This window comes from Equus caballus, chromosome 25 (assembly GCF_041296265.1).
Source record: "Equus caballus isolate H_3958 breed thoroughbred chromosome 25, TB-T2T, whole genome shotgun sequence".
Taxonomy (NCBI): domain Eukaryota; kingdom Metazoa; phylum Chordata; class Mammalia; order Perissodactyla; family Equidae; genus Equus; species Equus caballus.
Window position 1 is genome coordinate 19,974,990 of NC_091708.1, and position 22,801 is coordinate 19,997,790.

General features: G+C 36.3%; 1 protein-coding gene and 1 long non-coding RNA gene across 2 annotated transcripts in view; both read left to right on the forward strand.

Annotated features, from left to right (window-relative positions):
• TMEM38B (transmembrane protein 38B) overlaps positions 1-22,801 on the forward strand; it is a 51,580-nt gene that overhangs the window by 5,692 nt on the left and 23,087 nt on the right. The window contains exon 2 of the mRNA XM_023629830.2: positions 16,951-17,107. Coding sequence (XP_023485598.2) covers positions 16,951-17,107 — 157 coding nt within the window. The remainder of the gene's footprint in view (positions 1-16,950; positions 17,108-22,801) is intronic.
• On the forward strand, positions 427-14,065 carry LOC138920813 (uncharacterized). Its single transcript, XR_011432664.1, has 3 exons — positions 427-483; positions 12,527-12,674; positions 14,000-14,065. It is a non-coding gene; the product is annotated as an uncharacterized lncRNA (long non-coding RNA).

Genomic DNA, 22,801 nt, shown 5'->3' on the forward strand with positions numbered 1-22,801 from the left:
AAGTTTACGTCATCAATTTTAATCTCTCTTATCTTAACATTTTAAATCAGTCTGCTCTGTCTCTTTTCTATTTAAATCTTTGTTAAGATAAACACATTTCTTCAATCCTACATTCATATCCAATTGTTTTTTTCTGGAAAACTTTCTGAAAATTTAATCTACAATTATTTCTACTTGATTTTTATACACAAAATCTGTTATTTTGCTCTTAATTCTCCCACCACTATCTTGCTAACCTCTCTCAAATCACGTGTAGTTCAATTAATAAAATATTCATTGACACTCTACTGCATATGTTGAGGATACCAAGATGAAAGATACTGTTACAGCCCTAAGGAAACTCAACTGTGCTGTTTTTTGTTTGTTTTGGTAGTGTCACATAAGGTTGCACTACCTTTCCTACACAATAATAATATTCATTCGTTTCAGATTTCAGATACATGCATCAGTATCTTAATTCTGATCCTCACAAATCCTTTTAAGGTAAGTATTATTGAACTCATTTTACAGATCAGGAATAGTCTTACAGGAATAAAATAACCTTTGTTAAGTCACATAGTTTCGTAAATTATGGGGCAAGTTCTTGGATTAATTGCAAAGTTCTCAACTATTCTGTGCTCTCTCTTTGTAGGTCCATTTAATGTTCTTAGTTTCTCAGTGTTTAGTAATTTTTCAATAAGTTGTCATTTGACATGGTTATTTTCCCTCATGATTTCTGTCTTTTCCATATCACCAATCAGTTTCTCCTTTGCTTTCAGGAATTAAATCCAGCAATAAAGTTTGTCATATTCCTTCCTCTAATTTGTGGGAGATGAAAGGATTAGTAAGTCAGGAATTTATCAGTTCTGGGGATTCTGGAAAGGTGGCAGCATAGTTTTGCTGTCTTTCTGAATCCCCACATAAAAACATATGGAAAAGTAAAAAATTATAAATGTACAGCTCAATACATTTTCAGAATGAATACATCTGTGTAATCGACATCTGGATAAAAATAGAACATTCATGATACCCCAAAAGCCCCCTATGTTATATGATGCTTTAAAAATCCAGAACAGGTTCTGCCCAGTGTGGGATGGAAAAGATGTCTCAGAAATGACAATCTGTAATCTGTGAGTTTAGAGAATCTTATTTAAATATCTTATGGGTGTGTGTATATATATATATATATATATAAATAAATATATATATAAATTTTTTCTCCCCAAAGTCCCACTACATAGTTGTATATTCTGGTTGTAAGTCCTTCTAGTTCTTCTATGTCAGTTGCTGCAACAGCATGGCTACTGACAGATGAGTGGTGTGATTCTGCAGCCAGAACCGAACCTGGGCCACTGAAGCAGAGTGTGCTGAACTTTAACCATCAGTGCTGGTTCTGATATTTTTTTAAGTGAAAGGAAAGTTAGAATATTGAGTGGCTTGACGTAAAATATTGGTCAGGGAGCGTAGTGTGAGAGAAAGAGCTCATAAAGTCAGGAGACCAGTGTTTAGTTCAAACTCTACCACTGCCTGGGTAGTTTAGGATAAGAACTTAAATCTCAGTATTTTATTTGTGCAGGAAGTGAGCTGGATTAGAACTCCAGCTGAGCAGTGTCCCCTCCTCAGGAGTCTCAGTTTTGGCTCTAAAGAGCTTTTCCTCCAAGCTTCTAAGTTTAAATAATTTCAGCCTATCTTTTGTTCCTCCAGCTGTGGTAATTGCTTTCTGCAGTTGATACCTCTGTGATAGCATAGTATTTACTTTTTACCTTTTCAACAATTAACAGTTTTATACCTACTTACTTCTCTATATTAAATTCTCTCTGTTAAAATAATTATGTATTTTCTGTTACCTGACAACTCTGACTGGTACAGAAACCTACAAGTGGGGTTTAATTTCTCTTTCTAGTTTGCATGTGTCATATTAAGATAGCTAAAGTTCTGGCTACTTCCTGCCCGTAGATTCTGTCAGTATAATGTCTCCAGTGTAGTGGGCCAGTGTGATCTTGTGTGGACTCTTAGTAGGATCAAAATCTTTGTGGCCTTTTTGGAGAGCAGGAGAATTGACATAGATCTGAGGGAAGATGGTGATAGTATACTGTTAACCTTGCCAAGTATGATCAAAGTGTTTCTGGGATTCTTTGCAAATTAATATGGAGAAAAAAGCATTTGCTTACCAAGTTACAGGGGTTCTGTTGATTTGTTCCAGTAAAAATATCGTGTCTTCAGTACCAGCTGCAATTGGAATCATTACCAGTCTACATTTATGATAACCCACAGTCTCCGAGATCCATCTGCCTGTGTATAGACCAAACAGGAAAGTTAAATGGGATGTGATAACCATCACCACCTTTTCATCTTTCGTGTTTTTGGTTATGGCACCCGTCTCTGTGGTATTGCATTTTAAAAATGTCTTAGTGAGGAGAAGAAACTCTAGGGGCTTCTACTTGACCATTCCTACCAGAAGGACCCTTACTTCATGGATCAGAGAATCAAAATGGGGATTGTGCCAGTTGTCAGAAGTGTCTATTCTAGTTATACGTTAAGGAACTGGGGAAATAACCACAGAGTGGGTCTTAGATTTACTTGGCCCACTGTGATTCAAACTTGATCCAAAGCTCCCTGAATTATGTCACAGATAATCTCTAAGCCTCTGTTGCCTACATGATTATTTTTTAATAATTTTGATGAAAAAGCATACTTGAGGCATATAAGATAGATATGTTGTTAATTTTTCTCTTTTTCTTTTTAAGGAGATAAATCTATAAGGGGAAATACTAGGGCAAAGTTTTACTAATACAGTCGTGTGCTGCATAATGACACTTAGGTCAACAACAGACTGTGTATATGATGGTGATCCCATAAGATTAGTACCATATAGCCTAGGTGTGTAGTAGGCTATACCATCTAGATTTTGGTAAGTACACTCTGTGATGTTCGCACAACGACAAAATTGCCTAACGACACATTTCTCGGAACGTATCCCCATGGTTAACGACGCATGACTGTGTGGGATTTAAAAATACTTTAACTTTTAGAAGGCTAGAACATTCCTCTGCTGCTTTCTGGAAGTCATATCTACCACCAGCAAGCTAAATGTTAACTGTTTTGAAAATAGCTACAGTGTAACTAGTTCTTAAAAATAGGGACACACTGCAGAACTAAAATAGACTAAGTGCATCAAAATAAAGAAGTCGTGTATGCAGTACATCAAAAGATATCTTTCCAACCTTTGTTATAACCAAGTCAATGCAACTGTTTGAAACATCGTTTAATGGCTCATTTTGGCCAGAGTGTGAAATTATTCTTATTTTTTTTCCAGTAATTTTATTGAGATCATAATGGTTTGTAACGTTGTATAATTTTGGGTGTACATTATTATTTATCAGTTTCTTAATAGACTTCATTATGCTCACCACTAGTAGTCTAATTTTTATCCATCACTGTACATATGTGCTCCTTTAGCCTTTTCACCCGCCTCAACCCCTTCCCCTCTAGAGACTACTAATCTGTTCTCTTTATCCATGTGTTTGTTATCTTCCACATATGAGTGAAATCATGCAGTGTATGTCTTTCTATGTCTTGCTTATTTTGCTTAACATAATATCCTTAAGGTCCCTCCATGTTGTTGCAAATGGGATGATTTTGTCTTTTCTTATGGCTGAGTAGTATTCCATTGTATATATATATATACCACATCTTCTTTATCCATTCATCCATAGAAAGGCACTAGGGTTGCTTCCATGTCTTGGCTATTGTGAATAATGCTGCAGTGAACATAAAGGGTGCATAAATCCTTTTGGATCATTGATTTCAAGTTCTTTTGATAAATACCCAGTAGTGGGATAGCTGGATTATATGCTATTTATATTTTTAATTTTTTAAGAAATCTCCATACTGTTTTCCATAGTGGCTGCACCAGTTTGCATTCCCACCAGCAGTGTAGGAGGGTTCCTTTTTCTCCACATCCTCTCCAACTTTTGTTGTTTTTTGTCTTAGTAATTATAACCATTCCGACCCGTGTAAGGTGATATCTTACAGTTTTGATTGGTATTTCCCTAATAATTAGTGATGTTGAACATTCTTTCATGTGTCTCTTGGCCATCTGTATATCTTCTTTGGAAAAGTGTCTGTTCATATCCTCTGCCCATTTTTCAATCGGGTTGTTTTTTTGTTGTCGAGTTTTTTATATATTTTGGGGATGAACCCCTTGTGGGATAAATGATTTGCAAATATTTTCTCCCAGTTGGTGGGTTGTCTTTTCATCCTGTCCATGGTTTCCTTTGTTTTGCAGAAGCTTTTTAGTCTGATGTAGTCCCATTTGTTAGCTTTTACTTTTGATTCTTTTGGCTGAATAGACCTGGTATTTGAAAAATCCTGCTAAGACCAATGTCAAATAGTGTACTGCCTATATTTTCTTCTAGGAGTTTTATGGTTTCGGGTCTTACATTCAAATCTTTAGTCTATTTTGAGTTTATTTTTGATTATGGTGAAAAATAATGGTCTACTTTCATTCTTTTGCATGTGGTTGTCCAGTTTTCATAACGCCATTTGTTGAAGAGACTTTCCTTTCTCCATTGTATGTTCTTGGCTCCTTTGTTGAAGGTAACTGTCCATAGATGTGTGGTCTTATTTCTGGGATTTCAATTCTATTCCAGTGATCTGTGTGTTTGTTTTTGTGCCAGTACCGTGCTGTTTTTTTAAAGATTTTATTTTTTTCCTTTTTCTCCCAGAAGCCCCCTGGTACAGAGTTGTGTATTCTGAGTTGTGGGTCCTTCTAGTTGTGGCATGTGGGGTGCCACCTCAGCATGGCCTGACGTGTGGTGCCATGTCTGCACCCAGGATTCGAACTGGCGGAACCCTGGGCCACCAGAGTGGAGCACGCGAACTTAACCACTCAGCCATGGGGCCGACCCCCATGCTGTTTTGATTACTATAGCTTTGTAATATATTTTGAAGTCAGGGATTGTGATGTCTCCAGCTTTGTTCTTTTCTCTCAGGATTGCTTTGGCTATTTGGGGCCTTCTGTTGTTCCATATAAATTTTGGAATTCTTTCTTCTATTTCTATGAAGCATGTCATTGGAATTCTGATTAGGATTGCATTGAATCTGTAGCTTGCTTTAGGTAGTATGGACATTTTAACTATGTTTATTCTTCCGACCCATGAGCATGGAATATATTTCCATTTCTTTATATTGTCTTAAATTTCTTTCAGTAATGTCTTATAGTTTCCAGTGTATAGATCTTTCACTTCTTTGGTTAAGTTTATTCCTCGATATTTTATTCTTTTTGTTGCGATTGTAAATAGGATTGTATTCTTGATTTCCTTTTCTGCCATTTCATTATTAGTGTATAGAAATGGAACTAATTTCTTAAAATTGGTCTTGTACCCTGCAATTTTGCTGTAGTTTTTGGTTATTTCTAATAGTTTTCTGATGGATTCTTTAGGGTTTCTATGTATAGAATCATATGTCACCAACAGCAAGAGTTTCACTTCTTCCTTTCCAATTTGGATTCCTTTTCTTTCTTTTTCTTACCTAATTGCTCTGGACAGATGGCCAGAACCTACAGTACTATGTTGAATAGAAGGGTAAGAGTGGGCACTGTTGTCCCTGTTCTCAGAGGGATGGCTTTCAGTTTTTCACCATTAAGTATATTCTTGGCTGTGGGTTTGTCATATATTGCCTTTACTATGTTAAGGTACTTTCCTTCTATACCCATTTTGTTAAGAGAGTTTTAATGATAAATTGATGTTGGATCTTGTCAAATGCTTTCTCTGCTTCTGTTGAGATGATCATGTAATTCTTATTCCTCATTTTGTTAATGTGGTGTATCACATTGATTGATTTGTGGATGTTGAACCATCTCTGTGTCCCTGGTGTAAATCCCACTTTATCATGGTGTATAATCCTTTTAATGTATTGCTGTATTTGGTTTGCCAATATTTTGTTGAGCATTTTTGCATCTATGTTCATCAGTGATATTCGCCTATAATTTTCCTTCTTTTGTTGTCCTTGTCTGATTTTGGTATCAGGGTAATGTTGGCCTCATAGTATGATTTAGGAAGCATTCCATGTTCTTCAATTTTTTGGAATAGTTTGAAAAGGTAGATATTAAATCTTCTTTGAATGTTTTGTAGAATTCTCCAGAGAAGTCATCTGGTCCTGGACTTATGTTTTTTGGGAGGTTTTTGATTGTTTCAATCTCTTTACTTGTGATTGTTCTATTCAGATTCTCTATTTCTTCATGATTCAGTTTTGGGAGGTTGTATGAGTCTAAAAATTTATCCATTTTTTCTAGATTGTCCAATTTATGGGCATATAGTTTTTCATAGTATTCTTTTATAATCCTTTGTATTTTTGCAGTATCTGTTATTTCTCTTCTTTCATTTTTAATTTTACTTATTTGAGCCTTCTCTCTTTTTTTCTTGGTGAGTCTGGCTAAGAGTTTGTCAGTTTTGTTTATCTTTTCAAAGAACCAGCTCTTAGTTTTGTGAATCCTTTCTTCTGTTTTTTAGTTTCTATTTCATTTATTTCTGCTCTGATTTTTATTTCCCTCCTTCTGTTGACTTTGGCTTTTGTTCTTCTTTTTCTAGTTTAGTTAGGTGCAGTTTAAGATTACTTACTTGATGTTTTTGTTGTTGGGGTGGCCTGTATTTCTGTGAATTTCCCTCTTATGACCGCTCTTGCTGTGTCCCATAAGAGTTGTTATGTTGTGTTTTCATTTTCATTTATCTCCAGGTATTTTTTAATTTCCTCTTTGATTTCTTCATTGATCCAGTGGTTGTTCAGTAGCATGTTGTTTGGTCTCCTCATATTTCTGACTTTCCCAGTGTTTTTCTTGTAGTTGATTTCTAGTTTCATAGCATTGTGGTTGGAAAAGATGATTGAGATGTTTTTAATCTTCTTAAATTTATTGAGGCTTGTCTTGTTTCCCAGCATATGGTCTGTCTTCGAGAATGATCCATGTGCACTTGAGAAGAATGTGTATTTTGCTGTCTTTGGATGGAATGTTCTCTGTATATCTGTTATGTCCATCTGATCAAGTGTTTCATTTAAATCTACTATTTCCTTGTTGACTTCTTCTGGATGGTCTGTCCATTGATGTAAGTGGGATGTTGAGATCCCCTACTATTATTGTGTTGTTGTTAATTTCTCCCTTTAGGTCTGTTAATAATTCCTTTATGTACTTTGCTGCTTGTGTGTTAGGTGCATATATTAATAAATGTTATGTCCTCTTGGTAGAATGTTCCTTTTATCAATAATTACATACTGCTCCTCTTTGTCTCTCATTGTCTTTTTTAACTTGAAGTCTATTTTGTCTGATATATGTATATGGCAACACCTGCTTTCTTTTGTTTGCCATTAACTTGGAGTATTGTCTTCCATCTCTTCACTGTGAGCCTGTTTTTGTCTTTAGAGCTGAGGTTTGTTTCCTGGAGGCAGAATATTGTTGGGTCTTTTTAAAAATCCATCCAGCTACTGTGTGTCTTTTGATTGGAGAATTAAATCCATTCACATTTAGAGTGATTATTGATATATGAGAGCTTAATACTGCAATTTTATCTGTTGTTTTCTGGTTTTTCTGTTTTCAGTGTTTCTCTTCCTTTGTACTTCTGACTGCCATTTCATATTGGTGGTTTTCTGATGAGATTTTCTCTCTTTTTGTGAATTGTGCCTCTGCTCTAATTTGTTGTTTAGTGGTTACGTGGGGTTTGTATAAAAGATCCCATGGATAAAATAGTCCATTTTCTCATAACCTCTTATTCTGTTAACCTCAGCAAGTTCCATCCCTTTCGTCTTCCCCTTCTGAGTTCTTGTTGTTACAAATTATTGTGTCTAATGTTGTGAGTTTGTGACTAAGTCGAAGTGTCTATAGTCACTTTTGATGCTTTCTTTCCGTTTATGTTTTAAGTTATAATTATTTACCTCCCTATTCTGACAGAGAGCTGCGCTTTTCTGATTATGTCTGTCTATTTATCTCCTTGCTGAAAGCTTTGTAGACGTTTGCCTTTTTCTTTCCGTTGTGAGGGCATCTTTAATTATTTCTTTTAGGGGAGGTCTTGTGGCAATGAACCCCTTAGCTTTTGTTTATCTGGGAAAGCTTTTATTTCTCCATTGCATCTGAAGGAAAGTTTCACTGAATAGAGTATTCTTGGCCGAAAGTTTTTGTCTTTCAGTATTTTGAATATATTATTCCGTTTTCTCCTAGCCCATAGAGTTTCTGCCAAGGAGTCTGCTGAAAGCCTGATAAGCTATCCTTTGTAGGTTATTTTCTTCTGCCTTGCTGCCCTTAGTATTTTTTCTTTGTCCTTGGCTTTTGCTAGTTTTACTATTACATGCCTTGGAGAAGGTCTTTTAGGATTCATGTAATTAGGCCTTCTATTAGCTTTGTGTATTTGTAAATCTGGTTCCTTCCCCAGGTTTGTGAAGTCCTCGGCTATTATTTCTTTGAATGAGCTTTCTGCTCCTTTCCGCCTCTCTTCTCCTTTTGTAATACCTACAATCCCTAGGTTGCTTTTCCTAATTGAGTCAGATATTTCTCAAAGAATTCCTTCATTTAAAAAAAATTTTAGTTCTGTCTCCTCCTTCACTTCTAGAATGGCTATATTTTTGTCTTCTAAATCACTAATTCTTTCATCTATAACATTAGCTCTATTTCTTAAGGACTTTAGATTATTTTTTATTTCATTAATTGTGGTTTTCCTATCCACAGTTTCTGCTTGATTTTTTTATAGTTTCGACCTCTTTGGTGAAGAGATTAATTTTATTCCTGAGCTCATTGAACTCTCTTTCTGTGTTCTCTTGTAAGTTGTTGAGTTTCTTTATGACAGCTGTTTTGTATTCTCTGTCATTTAGGTTGTAAATTTCTGTGCCTTCAGGGTTGGTTTCTGGAGAATTGTCATGTTCCTTCTGGTCTGAATTGTTGCTGCAGTTTCTCATGGTGCTTGATGAACTAATCTTTTGTCAGGGTTTTTGTGGTAGAATTAGTTCACAGATTACATCTTCTACCACTAAGAGGAAGCAGGAGCAGAGTTTCTGCTCCCCCCCGTCTGCTGGAAGCTATCGGGGTACTGTTGGCACTTGTGCTGCCCTGGGGAGCTCAGTGGCTTGTGTGGACTGTGCTTGGAGAGCAGGGCTTCCTCCTGAGACCGAGATTGGGCCACTCCTTGGGGCTGCAGGGGCACAGTGCACTCCCCCCAACCCCTGCCAGGAAAGTGATCATGAGCGGGCTAAGGGCTGCTGCCACCTCTTCCTATGGTGCCCCACACATGTTCCCACTTTTGGGGTGCTCCTGCCAGGCTGGAAAGCTTTCCTATGTGTGCATAGGGCACTGGGGGAGGGCAGGGAGTGCTCACCTATGTCCACTACTTCCTGGAGGGCCAGTCTATGCACCCTCGGATGTAGAGCTGTGTGTGTCTCTCAGGCATCCAGTTGTGCTGTGTGGGCTTCCTCCGTTGGTCAATGAATGTCCATTTAGTTGTAGTTCAAAAGGGAGAGAGACAAAGGGAACAGCTCACTCTGCCATGTTGCTGATGTCACTCTCCTGGAATTATTTTGTAGACGTGATTTTAAGTGAATTTATGGGGGTAGAAATGTGACTTTACTTTTTAGTCTTCATTTCATAATGAAAATATTTTGATGTTAAAGTACTTTAAAGATCTTATACTTTGAATTAGATTTAGGTCTCAATGCAACAAATTTTGCTAAGGGTTTTGGGGAAAATCTATCAATAGCACATCACAAACATCTTAACTCTAGGTAGTATGGAGAATATTTTTTTCTCTTTTAAATCTTAGTATATTAAAAATAAAATAATGTATCCTAATTTATGACACAACTTTTTCCCTAGCTAAAAGGAATACATCTTTGTTTTAAAGTTGAAAAGGAATTAAAGATATATTAGCTATTTTTTCCAACTAAAAGTTATTTATATTCCCTAAAGATATACCAGCTGTTTCTGGTTAACTTTATATATTTTCATAGTTTAACTTCACATTAAACTAATTCTGCTACTAGCGTGATTCATGCAAAGGAACATAACACTCAAAGAACTTTGTCATAAGATTGCCTCATAAAGTAAACTGTATTACCATCGTGTGTGTACTGAAAAGAGCTTTATAGAAAGGCATATTTGAGTTAGAGAAGTTCTTCTGACTGACATAATTTTGAAAATTAAGTGAAAAGACTTATGTAAGGGAGATCCTCCCTTTAACTCTGTTCTCTTTTTTGGTCTAATAAAATCTTAGTTTTATTGATTTAAGACTGTTGGAGTTATGAGTGCTTTTTCAGTACCATATGTGGTGTTCTCATCCCAGCATTGCAATGAGAACTCAAAAGAATTATATCTTGGGCTCAGAGAATTGAGTCAGAAGCAGCCCAGGGGTTGCACTTTGTTTATTTTCTCTGCTGTTAGTCATCAATCCATTCAGCAGATAAATCAACAGTGTCTACCATGTGTAGTGTGTGCTATGTGTTTTTATGTGTATTCTCTCATTTTAAATCCTTATCTGTTATATAATTCCCATTTTATGAAAGTTGAAATTTAAGCCAAGATAAGTTAAGGTCCTCCAAAGAGGTCACAAAACTGGTATGCAATCACAACTGCCTCTCTGACTCACTGCAATACTAAGGGAAATTAGTGGAAAAAAAACTTGTAATACTTATGGGGCCAGCCCGGTGGTGCAGTGGTTAAGTTCACACGCTCTGCTTCTCAGCGGCCCGGGGTTCACTGGTTTGGATCCTGGGTGTGGACATGGCACCACTTGGCATGCCATGCTGTGGTAGGCGTCCCACATATAAAGTAGAGGAAGATGGGCACGGATGTTAGCTCAGGGCTAGGCTTCCTCAGCAAAAAGAGGAGGACTGGCAGTAGTTAGCTGAGGGCTAATCTTCCTCAAAAAAAAAACCCAAAAAACAAAACTTGTAATACATAAACTCCTGAAATATTGCACATGTATTTTTCTGTGATACAATAAACATTTATAGAGCACCCACTTTATGCAAAAGTCTCATCAAGTCTCAAGGGGTAACAATCTTATAATGGAGCTAATACTTGTGAACAAAATCTAGAATGTGATATGTCTTAAGAGGAAAGAATAAGACAATGAGAAAGTTGAGGGAAAAGGAAAGTTATTTTGACAGACTTAATCAGAAATGAATATTTCGTGAGTTAATAATTTGTGTGAAACCATTTAGTAAATTTGATTTGAATTGTTTTAGTGGTCAAGGAAAACCTGGATATATTTGAATTTGGCTAAGCCAGTGAGTGGCGAGTGTCAGATGGATGAAAGCCTTGTAGGACATTTGGTCCTGTATGAAATGTCCAGGAGTTTTACCAAATGGTTTTGGACAGGACCAAATATGAAGGACCTTTTGGCATGGACCAAATGTCTTATGGATGTTTTGGACAGGACCAAATGTTAAGGACCTTTTAGTATGGATCAGATGTCTTATGGATGTTTTGGATAGGACCAAATGTCTGCTAATCAGATGAAAATAACTCTAAATCTTCCATTAGAACAGTACTAAGGAATATAGAGGATAGAGACATGAGCCAGTATTCCCGTATTGTATATTTATCAGAAGTAATCAGTTACCTAGGAATGTGTCTTCATAGTGACTGCTGTGATGGACACATTATAGCTCTTATATGGTTAGAGGTCCCTCCCATTTGCAGACTGTGTCCCCAGAGCTAACCAGGGCATGCCTGTGAGAGAGAGACACACACGCACAAACACACATGGAGTGGGGTTAGGGGAGAGAAAAGACAAGGGGCAAAAGGAGTGTGTATGTGTAAATAAGCATAGAAAAAAAATATGAAAGTGTCACTCCTCAGGAGAGGAGTGTGATTGAATGGTAGAAGTAGAGAGGAAAAAGTAATTTTGCTTTTTATTTCTATTTTCTTCTGTAGTCATAGTGATAGCTAATATTTATTGCTTATTATGTGCCAGGCATTTATTCTGAGTGCTTTAAATGTACCCACCTGTAGTCAGTCCTTACAGGCCTACCTTGCTGTGAGGTAGGATATTTTTTCCCTTTTCCTCTTTTATCTGTGTATCTAGATCTGTATGTATATCTATGTCCGTATATCTATATCTATATCTTCATCTATTTTAAAGATGTAGGAAAGCAAAGTGCTGGAGCCAGGATTTATACCTGGGCAATTAAGCTCTACAGTCCATACTATTAAGCACTCTACGTTGCCTTTCAACATGAGGATGGCTCATTATGGCAGCTAGTGTCCACTGACCAAAAAAAGATCATACTCATTAACTGCGCTGACTGACCGGTGTTATAGTCAATCACCTGTACGGGGTGTACATCATATGGGGCAATAGTGAACAGAGCCTATACACATACTTAGATAGATAACAGTATATGTGTGCTAGAGACATAGTGGTGTCGCATCTTACATAGAGATTTGGCTCTAAAGACTATGACCATGTATCATCAAAATAACTTGAAAATTCTTAGGTTTAGGGGAAGTTGCTACACTGGAGATTGACATCCTGTCTTTTAGTAAGTTTCTCATAACTAATTTTTCTTCCAGATTGGAACAGGTCACCATTTCTTGAGTTATCACCAGATGCTTATCATTAAACCTTGGCGTCACTTCAATTGACAGGATGCGTACACCACAGAAAATTCACGTCTGCCAACTCATGTTCACTTCTGGGCACATTTTGTTGTGTGGAATGGTGGGTTGTGCTATTTAAATTTTTACCTCCTTCTTTTTTTTTTCTGAGCACATATAGATGAATTTCCATGTTAATAAAAGTATGATGATGTTACTCTGCTGAACCCCCACATACATTTGCGTAGTTGTTTTTTTTATTTATTTTTAATTTTTTAATTTTTTTTTAAAGATTTTATTTTTTCCTTTTTTTCCCCAAAGCCCCCCGGTACATAGTTGTGTATTCTTCGTTGTGGGTTCCTCTAGTTGTGGCATGTGGGACGCTGCCTCAGCGTGGTCTGACGAGCAGTGCCATGTCCGTGCCCAGGATTCGAACCGACGAAACACTGGGCTGCCTGCAGCGGAGTGCGCAAACTTAACCACTCGGCCACGGGGCCAGCCCCATGCGTAGTTGTTTTTTTGTTGTTTGTTTTTGCATGTGTGGGCCTCTTCCTAGGAGGTAACAACAGTTAACAGTTTGTTTGTATGTTCGTGCAGACTTTATTTTATGCGTGACCTGCATGTGTATGTACCTAGAGAAATGTCTAGTTTTCTGTTTTTCCACTGTAAGTGATTTTTTACTGTACATATTGTTTACATACATATGGTTGCCTTTTTGTCAGGTCAGTGCATGTAAAGCTGCCACCTGTTTTTGAATAAATGTGTTGTATTCCTCAGATTGGATGTGACCTAATTTGTTAAGATTTGTTTAATTATACAATTAATAAATGGATATTTTATTTTAAAGAATTTAAATATAATTAAATAATATAATGAATATAATTAAATAAATTTAAAGCCCCTTTGACCATCTTTCCTAATTCCAGGCTTGTCTCAAGAGATAATAACAGTTAACATTTTGGTGTATTGCAGACCCTTTTCTGTGCATTCCATGTATATGTATGTGCCTATAGAAATGTGTGATCTTTGCATTTTCGCCTGTAATGATTCCATGCTGTAATACTGTTGTCCAGTATGATTGTATTTGGTGTTTTGTTTTTACTCAACAGCATGTCTTGGGGCTCTTCCCATGTTGGTATTGATCTACCACATTCTTGAGTTGCTCCTGTATAGTATAAGTGATCATGGTTTGTTTAACTGATCCTCTGATGATGGTCACTTAGATTGTTATCATTTTTTCACAGCATTATAAGCAGCATTGCTTTAATATTTATGGAACTTCTTGGGCACTTGAGTCAATTTTAAATTTAAAATTTTAATTGATATTGCCAAATTGTTCTTCAAGATGGTTTACCTGTTTATACTTTCACAAGAGTATATGAATTGCTTCACATCTTTGCCAATTTATTAATATTAAGCTGTAGGTTTTTTTTTTTTTTTGCCAATTAGGTGTGTGTGAAATAGCCTCTCGTTTTCCCTTGATCACTGATGAGTTGAGGACTTTCCTTTTTTTGGTATGTTTATTAGTCATTTATAGTTGCTGCTTTGTGACTTGCCGATTTTTCTATTGTGTTGATTGTCTTTTTCTGTTGATTTGTTGGAATTTGCCTTGTGTGTATTGAAAAAACATTCTGTCCCAGTCTTTTGTAATATAGAAGTTTTAAATTTTGTTGAAGTCAAATTTGAAATCTCCTTCATGGCTTTATTCAGGTTAAGAACTTATCTTTCTGTTCTCAGATTGCTAGATTTTTTTAAAAAATCAAGAATGTGAAATTTTTATCAAGTGACCTTTTACTGTCTGACCAAGGGAGTGATCATAATAATTTGTTAGTATAGTGAATGATTTTCATGAATTTCTGAATATTGAACCTTCCTTAAATTCTTTTGGTAAAATCTACTTGGTCATGATTTATTATCCTTTCAAAAAACTGCTGATTTCAACTTTTTATTAATATATTTGTGCATTATACTCATAAGTTAGAATTATAGTGTTTCTCTCTTTTTTCCTTCCTCCCTCCTTCTCTTCCTCCCTCCCTCCGTGTCTCTTTCCCTTCCTCCTTTCTCACTGATTCTCTCTTTTTTCTTTTCTTTATAACTTTTGATGTTGGCCTTATGTGTTTCATGGAATGATTTAAATTTTTCTCCTTTGCTAAATTCTATAATGGTTATATAGCATAAAAATGAGTAATCCAAAACAATTTGGTAAATGTTTTCTATGAATTTATCTGAGGCTGGCAACTTTCTTAGGATAGATCTTTGACTGCCCTGTAGTTTTTTTCCATAGTTATTTGTATGGTCAGATTTCTATCTGTTCTTAAGAGAATTTTCCTAATTTATAGTTTCTTAGAAAACTGTCCATTTCAACTATATCTTCACATTTACTAGGTGAAATACAGGTTATTTTCCTATAATTAAAAAAATCTCTGACTAAAATAATTTCTTTCTAATGTTAGCATTATTTGCATGCCCCCTCCCCTTCTGAAACTTACTGAGCAATGATCTGTTTTATTGGTCCTTTCCAACAACTGCTTTGTGTTGGCTTTATTGATTGCCCATCTCTACCTCCCGATTTTAGCATCTATTTAATTAGTTTCTACTTTTGTTTTTATAAATTGCTACTATTTCTCTAGCTGAGTTTATTTTTGTGTACTTTTTCCTTTGATAATTTCAAACTTAGAGAAAAGTTGCCAGAGTAGGTCAAGGAACTCCCATATACTCTACCTAGGTTCACCAACTACTTACATTTTGCCCAATTTATTTTTCTTTCCAACTTTATTGAGGTATAATTGCAAAAATGATATGTATTTAAAATGTACAGTGTGGTGATTTGATATACATATACATTGTGAAGTGATTACCACAATCAAGTCAGTTAGCGCCTCCATCACCTCACATAGTTACCTTTTTTTGGGGGAGGGAGTGATAACACTTAAGATCTAGTCTTAGCAAATTCCAAGTATACAATACAGTATTATTAACTATAGTGACTATGCTGTACATTAGATCACCGGAACTTGTTCTTATAACTGGAAGCTTGTACTTTAGCATTTTCTCTCTCAATGTTTTTATTTATGCATATTACTTTTTCAGAACCACTTGAGTGTAAATTGGAGGCATTTTACCCAGTTTCTTCTGATTACTTAAGTGTGCTAATTTTAAGAACCATGGTACAGTTATCAAAATCAGGAAATTTAACAGTGATACAATGCTGTTATCTAAGCCACAATCCATATTTAAATTTCATCAGTTGTCCAAAAAGTTCTTTTATAAATATTCTTTCTACTCCAGTATATGATCTAGGATATGCACTGCATTTAGTTGTTGTCTCTTTAATGTCATTTAATCTGGAACATTTCATCAGCCTTTTCTTGTGTTTCTTGACCTTTACATTGTTAAAGTATAGGCCAGGCTTTTTTCTCTTTTATTCTTTTCTTCTTTTTTGAGGAAGATTAGCCCTGAGCTAACATCTGCCGCCAATCCTCCTCCTTTTGCTGAGGAAGATTGGCCCTGAGCTAACATCCATGCCCATCTTCCTCTACTTTTATATGTGGGATGCCTACCACAGCATGGCTTGCCAAGCGGTGCCATGTCCGCACCCCGGATCCGAACTGGCAAACCCCGGGCTGCTGAATCGGAACATGCGCACTTAACTGCTGTGCCACCAGGCCACCCCCTTTTTCTTTGTTTTTAAAAATTTATTTAGAATAGCCCTTAATTTGGGTGTGTCTGCTTAGATTAGTTCAGGTTATACATTTTTGGTAGAAATACCACAGAAGTGATGATACGTTCTTAGTGCGTCATATCAGGAGTCACCCGATGTTGTTTGTTTACAGTGACGTCTGCACGATTTCTCCACTGAAGTTATTTCCTTCTGTAATTAATAAGTAATTTCTTAGGCAGTGTTTTGAGATGATGTAAATTTCTATTCCTCATCAGCCTTTCACCTCTGGGTTTGTTTTATTGTTTGCTTTCTAGCCTGTCCATGTTGAAGGCTTATTTTATTTATCTCACCTTTTATTTTTGAAGTACTTAAGATTATAAATTTTTCTTAATGTATTGCTTTGACATACTGACTAGGAGTACTTACAGTAGGATTGGGAATGAAAGGAGACAGTAGATGGGGAGATTGTTTATAATAATCTACTAGTAAGAAACTGGCAATAAGAGCCTGAACGGAGTATTTTAAAGGTGCCCAATCACCCATGTCTTAACAAAATGTTTCTAGTCTTGATCTAAAGAACAAAAGGTATGGTTTTTGATGATTGTGATTGTCACACCTATGAGTAATGTTAAGTTCCTGAAAGTTATGAAGTTAAGAAGTTTGTTTCTTTAGTGCCACTGATACCTGAGACTTGTTTCGTGTACAGCTGTCAGACCACGTTTTTACTGTACCGTTTCAGGAGCAGCAGCAGAGGCCCGGAAGAACCCTTTTTCAAGCTGGTTTACTGCGATGCTCCACTGCTTTGGTGGAGGAATCTTATCCTGTGTGCTGCTTGGCGAGCCTGTATTGAGGTTTCTTGCAAACAACACTAATATATTACTGGCATCTGCAATCTGGTAAGCTGCCATTGTGGTGAACTATGAGTCATTTTAAAAATTGTTTTGTAAATTATTAGTAAATGGAACTTTTTGCTTTAAAAAATATTTTATCTTCTTGAAAGTTAATGCATGTGCAAGGGAAGAAACCCACATGCCAAAGGTTTTAAGTGTAAAGTATGTCTCTTTCTAACCCTTCTCCCTTGCCCTCCCAGAGACAGTTATTACCATTATCTAATGTATCTGTAGTGGAGGCATTCAAACATGAAAGAGCATCAGATATTTGGCCCCAAACAGTTTATCTTGTGAACCTAACCCATACATGCAGATATACAACAGGATAAAATCAAGAATGTGACCAACCACACGAAGTCTAATTGATTATGATTCATATGCAATAATTATTCCTGTCATACTCTTTGTTGGATCTGTCAGAACTTTATGAAATTTAACATTAATTTTGTTTTGAATTTAGTTTTGAAGTGAAGAAAAAATGTTAGGAATTACTTTGGAGTTTTGCACACCCAAATTCAGGTATCCTTAAGGATTGATCCATCAAGTTAAACAAAAGCATAATACAAATCACAGTACTTGTTATATCTATAGCAAAAACTATGCTTTTCATTAAAAAACTCTATCAATGAAATATGTAACATGTTAGGAACACTTAAAGTTCATTTTTATTGGGATAATTTTTAAATGAATATATAACCAGTCATAAAAGGAAATATTATAAATAGTAGTGGCAATGGGAAAAAGTAATAGTGGGAACCTGTGGCAGTGGAAACTAGTAGCAGTAGAATAATAAATTTGATAGCTAATATTTGTTGAATTATTACTGTATGTCAGCTAAATTCATTATATTCACTTTTCATATTTAATCACAAGTCCTTTGAGGTAGCTATTATTAGTAGTATTCCCAATTGACAAATGACAAAACTGAGGCATAGTGAAACTTTGCTAAAATTTTCGTATTTAGTAAGTGATTGAGCTAGGATCAAAACCAGGAAGTTTGACTTTAGAGCCTTGGCACTGACCAGCCACTTCTCTCATAGATTTGTTTAACCATCTCTTAAAGTATAGTCTTCCAGGTGCTATGTGTTTTGAAAGACTTTCTTAAGGACTTTTATTTCTGTAACAATATTTTTAAAAGATTTTAGCGTTTTGGAGAATGTTTTTATGTGTGTAGCTACTGAAACTATGTAAAGAGTAGGATACGGAGAATCTGACAGTTTCCATTACTTCTTCTACTCCTGTAGACCAACCACCACTGTTTCTTGCATGACAATTGCAGTAGCTTCCTAAGGGGTCTAGCTGCTTCTTTCATTATACCCGAGGCTATTCTTCATGTAGCAGACGAAGGGATTATTGTAAAATAAGTTAGAACATAATATTCCTATGCTCTGTAGTTTCTTATCTTAAGAACAAAATACAAAACTCTTACCGTGGCCTATGAAACCCTAGGAAATCTTCCCTTCCACTCTCTTTGATGTAATGTCTTTTCCACTCTACTCCTGTTCAGTCTCCTGTAGTCACATTGGCTTTGCCATTTCTTGAACACATAAAGTGTTCTTCTACCTCAGGGCCTTTGTGCTTGCTGTCTTTTCTCTATAATGTCCTTTCCCCTGAGGCTCATATTTTCTTTTTTTAGAGAAGTCTTCCCTGACTAAAATAGCACCTCCTCTCCCATGACTATCACACATCTTTCCTTATTTTTCTTCTTAGACTTATTATTACCTGGCATATTATCTGTTTATTTCTTTTTATGTTGGTCTGTCTCACTCCACTAGAATAACACCCTATCAGAACAGGGACTTTGTTAACCGTGTGCCAAGTACTGTTCTAGGCTCAGTAAATACATTGCTAAAGGAATAGACTGCTATGTATTGTCATATTATAAGGGATTTCTGTAATTGAGTAGCAAGGAATTATAAATCTTGATTAGAAATGGAAAATGAGAAGTACATTTTTATATAGTGAATTAGTAGTATTAGTATTTGATTTTTATTAACCTCATATCTTTTATTATCCTCGTTTTATTTATTTATATTCTTTTTGGTGAGGAAGGTTGGCCCTGAGCTAACATCTGTTGCCAATCTTCCTCCTTTTGCTTGAAGAAGATTGTTGCTGAGCTAACATCTATTCCAATCTTCCTCTATTTTGTATGTGGGACACTGCTACAGCATGGCTTGATGAGTGGTGTGTAGATCTGTGCCCAGCATCTGAACCTGTGAACACTGGGTCGCCAAAGTAGAGCACACGAACTTAACCACTATGCCACTGGGCCGGCCCTGATTATCCCCATTTTAGATAAGAGGAAATTGAGGCTTAGAAAGTTGGTAAATGGTGGGGTCTGGATTTCCATTCAGCATTTAGACTGTGATCTTAACCAAGAAGAGTTTTCATCAAGAACAATGTTTTTCAATTAAAAAATTTTAGTTTAGGGCCAGCCCCGGTGGCCTAGTGGTCAAGTTTGGTGCACTCCACTTTGGCGGCTCAGGTTCAGTTCCCAGGTGTGGACCTACACAACTCGTCTGTCAGTGGCCATGCTATATGACAGCAGCCCACATACAAAAAGAGGAAGATTGGCAACAGATGTTAGCTCAGGGCAAATCTCCCTCAGCAAAAAAAAAAAAAGAAAGAAAAAGAAAAAGAAAGTCCTTCTCTTTTAAAAATTTTTTACTTTGTATTGAACAGGTACAAAAAATATTTATAAAATATATGCAAAGTATAAATAATTGTGATATAATAAAAACTTGTATATCTATCATTTAGAGTAAGAAAAAAATTACCACTTAAAGAAAGCTTTTTCTTATAAAGTGAAAATTCAGAAAACCGCAAAAACCAAATATATGGCCTAATGGATTATTGTAAAGTGTATCCTTGAAATCACTACCCAAATCAAGAAATACGGCTTTGTCATCCATCTTAGAAGTCCCTTTTGTGTGTCCTGTTCAATCACAACCCCCGTCCTGCCTTAGGTAACCCTTACAATAACACACCATTATCGTGACTTTTATGGTAATCACTTCTTGCTTATTTTTATAATTTTGTCATCCAAATGTTTGTCCCTGGACACTATAATTTACTCATGTCCATTAAAAAATTTGATGTCTTGGGGCTGGCCCCGTGGCCGAGTGGTTAAGTTCGCGTGCTCCGCTGCAGGCGGCCCAGTGTTTCGTTGGTTCAAATCCTGCGCGCGGACATGGCACTGCTCATCAGACCACGCTGAGGCAGCGTCCCACATGCCACAACTAGAGGAACCCACAACGAAGAATACACAACTATGTACCAGGGGGCTTTGGGGAGAAAAAGGAAAAAAAAATAAAATCTTAAAAAAAAAAAAAAATTTGATGTCTCTTAAGTCTTTTTTACTTTATGGGTCCCCCCTCCATTCCTTTTTTTTCCTTATAATTTATCTCTTGAAGAACCAGTACCATTTGACACGTAGAGTTTTCCATAGTCTGGAGTTTGCTGATCGCATTCTCATAAGTGCAGATCATTATATTCCTTTATTCTCTGTGTTGCCTGAAAATTGGCAGATTGATCCAGAATCAATCAGATTCAACCAAATCAGATTCAGGTTAGATTCCTTTAGCAAGACCATAAGAGGCCCCAAATGGCTGATTAGTTCTCTTTTTGTTGACATTAGCACCCTTTTATACTTAATGACTGTATCAATTAATTGGAAATAGCAAAATGTTAATAGTCTAATTCTGTCTTTTCTCCTTATGTGTTAGTTGGAATAGAATTGTAAATAGATACTTCTCACTAATCATCTCTTATTTGGTTACCCAGTTGTACAATTCATATAGGAAAGGCAGGATAAATACTTGATTCTTTCCCTTTATTTACCAGTTTGTTTGTTTATTTACCTGCTGAGGAAGATTCTGCCTGAGCTAACATCTGTGCCAGTCCTCCTCTATTTTGTATCTGGGATGCTGCCACAGCATGGCCACTGATGAGTGGTGTAGGTCTACACCCGGGAACTGAACTCGGGCTGCTGAAGCAGAGCATGCCAAACCTAACCACTTAGGCCGTGGGGCTGGCCCTTACTTACCAGTTTTTAAGATAAGAATTGGTCTCCTGTCATCCTCAAGAGGTGACCAGTTTGGTTTTTTTAAAAATAATTATGAGTGCATTCAAGCATTTTCATAGGGTTCAATAAATTGCAATTACTGTCATTATTGAAGCTCAAGTTGTTTCATTTTTGGCCAGTGGGAGCTTCTTCAGACTGGCTCCTGGGATTTTGATTAGCTTCCCTGCTACTTAATATAAGATTCATCTTGTACTTTTCTTCTGGAATCTCTCATTTCTCTAAGAAGCTCTGGTTTCTTTTAGTGAGAAATAGCATTTCAAGACCACACTCTGAGCACTAGAGATGTTCATTATTGGTGGATTGATTATTGTTTCTAGGCCTTTTTAGGGGACAGAGTTAGGGAAAAATAAGGATAAAATAACGCGGGTTCATATTGATATTTGTAATGCATTCAAGACCCTTGAGCTTTTATTTAACCTCTCTCTGTTACATACGTATCTCCTTTTTTCCACTCTAAGAATTTTAGTTCTTAAGGGCACAAGACGTGATAGAATTAGAATATTCCAACATTACGCGTTTGTTTTATTCTCTATTATGCACGCAATACACAATAGTTTTAGAGTAACCGTACTAAAACTACTACCGTATGATTACTGAAACATTAATTTTTTTGCATACCTCTTCTGATCCTCTTCTCATTTTTAAAATAGATATACTATTCTACACTATCATAGTTACAGCTATTACATACTATACTCTTCCCTTTTTTTTTTTTGTGAGGAAGATTGTCCCTGAGCTAACATCCATTGCCAGTCGTCCTGGTTTTTTTTTTTGGCTTGAGGAAGATTGTCCCTGATCTAACATCTGTGCCATTCTCTCTTTGTTTTGTATGTGGGATGCCACCACAGCATGGCTTGATGAGCAGTGCCTAAGTCTGCGCCCAGGATCTGAACCTGCGAAACCTGGGCTGCTGAAGCAGAGCGTGTGAACTTAACCATTGCAGTATTCAGCCAGCTCCCCCTTCTTTTTTCTTTTGAGGAAGATTGGCCCTGAACTAACATCTGTTGCCAGTCTTCCTCTTTTTTTTCCCTCCCTAAAGCCCCAGTACATAGTTGTATATCCTAGTTGTAAGTCAGGGAAAGTGATTTTTAAACTCTACTAGATAATGTCAAATCACTTCCAAAGTGGTTATGCTAATTTACATTTTTACTTCATTGCACCCAACCCAAGAACTGGACTTTACCAATAACCTACATATACTCATGTATCTCTTCCCCCCCCCTCATCTCTCGTTACTTTTCCCACAGATAACCTCTATCCTGTTTGTGTTTATCTTACCTTTAAAAAAAAGATGTATCGTATGTATGAATATCTCAATAATAGATATTTAGTTTTATTTGTTTTCAGCCCTATTTTATAATGGGGTATCATACTGTATATTGTTCTCTGGAACTTGTTTTTTTCACTCAACATTATGTTACTAAGATTCATCTGTGTTTTTGCACGTAGCTATAGTATGTTCCTTCTCACTGCTATATAATCCATTATATTAGTATCTATATTTTATTTATCCTTCTGTTGATGAGCATTTTTACTGGTTCTAGTTGTTTTGTTGGGCATTGTAAAACAGCAACAACGATAGCACTGCTGTAGTATTTGCTGTGTTCCCAGACACT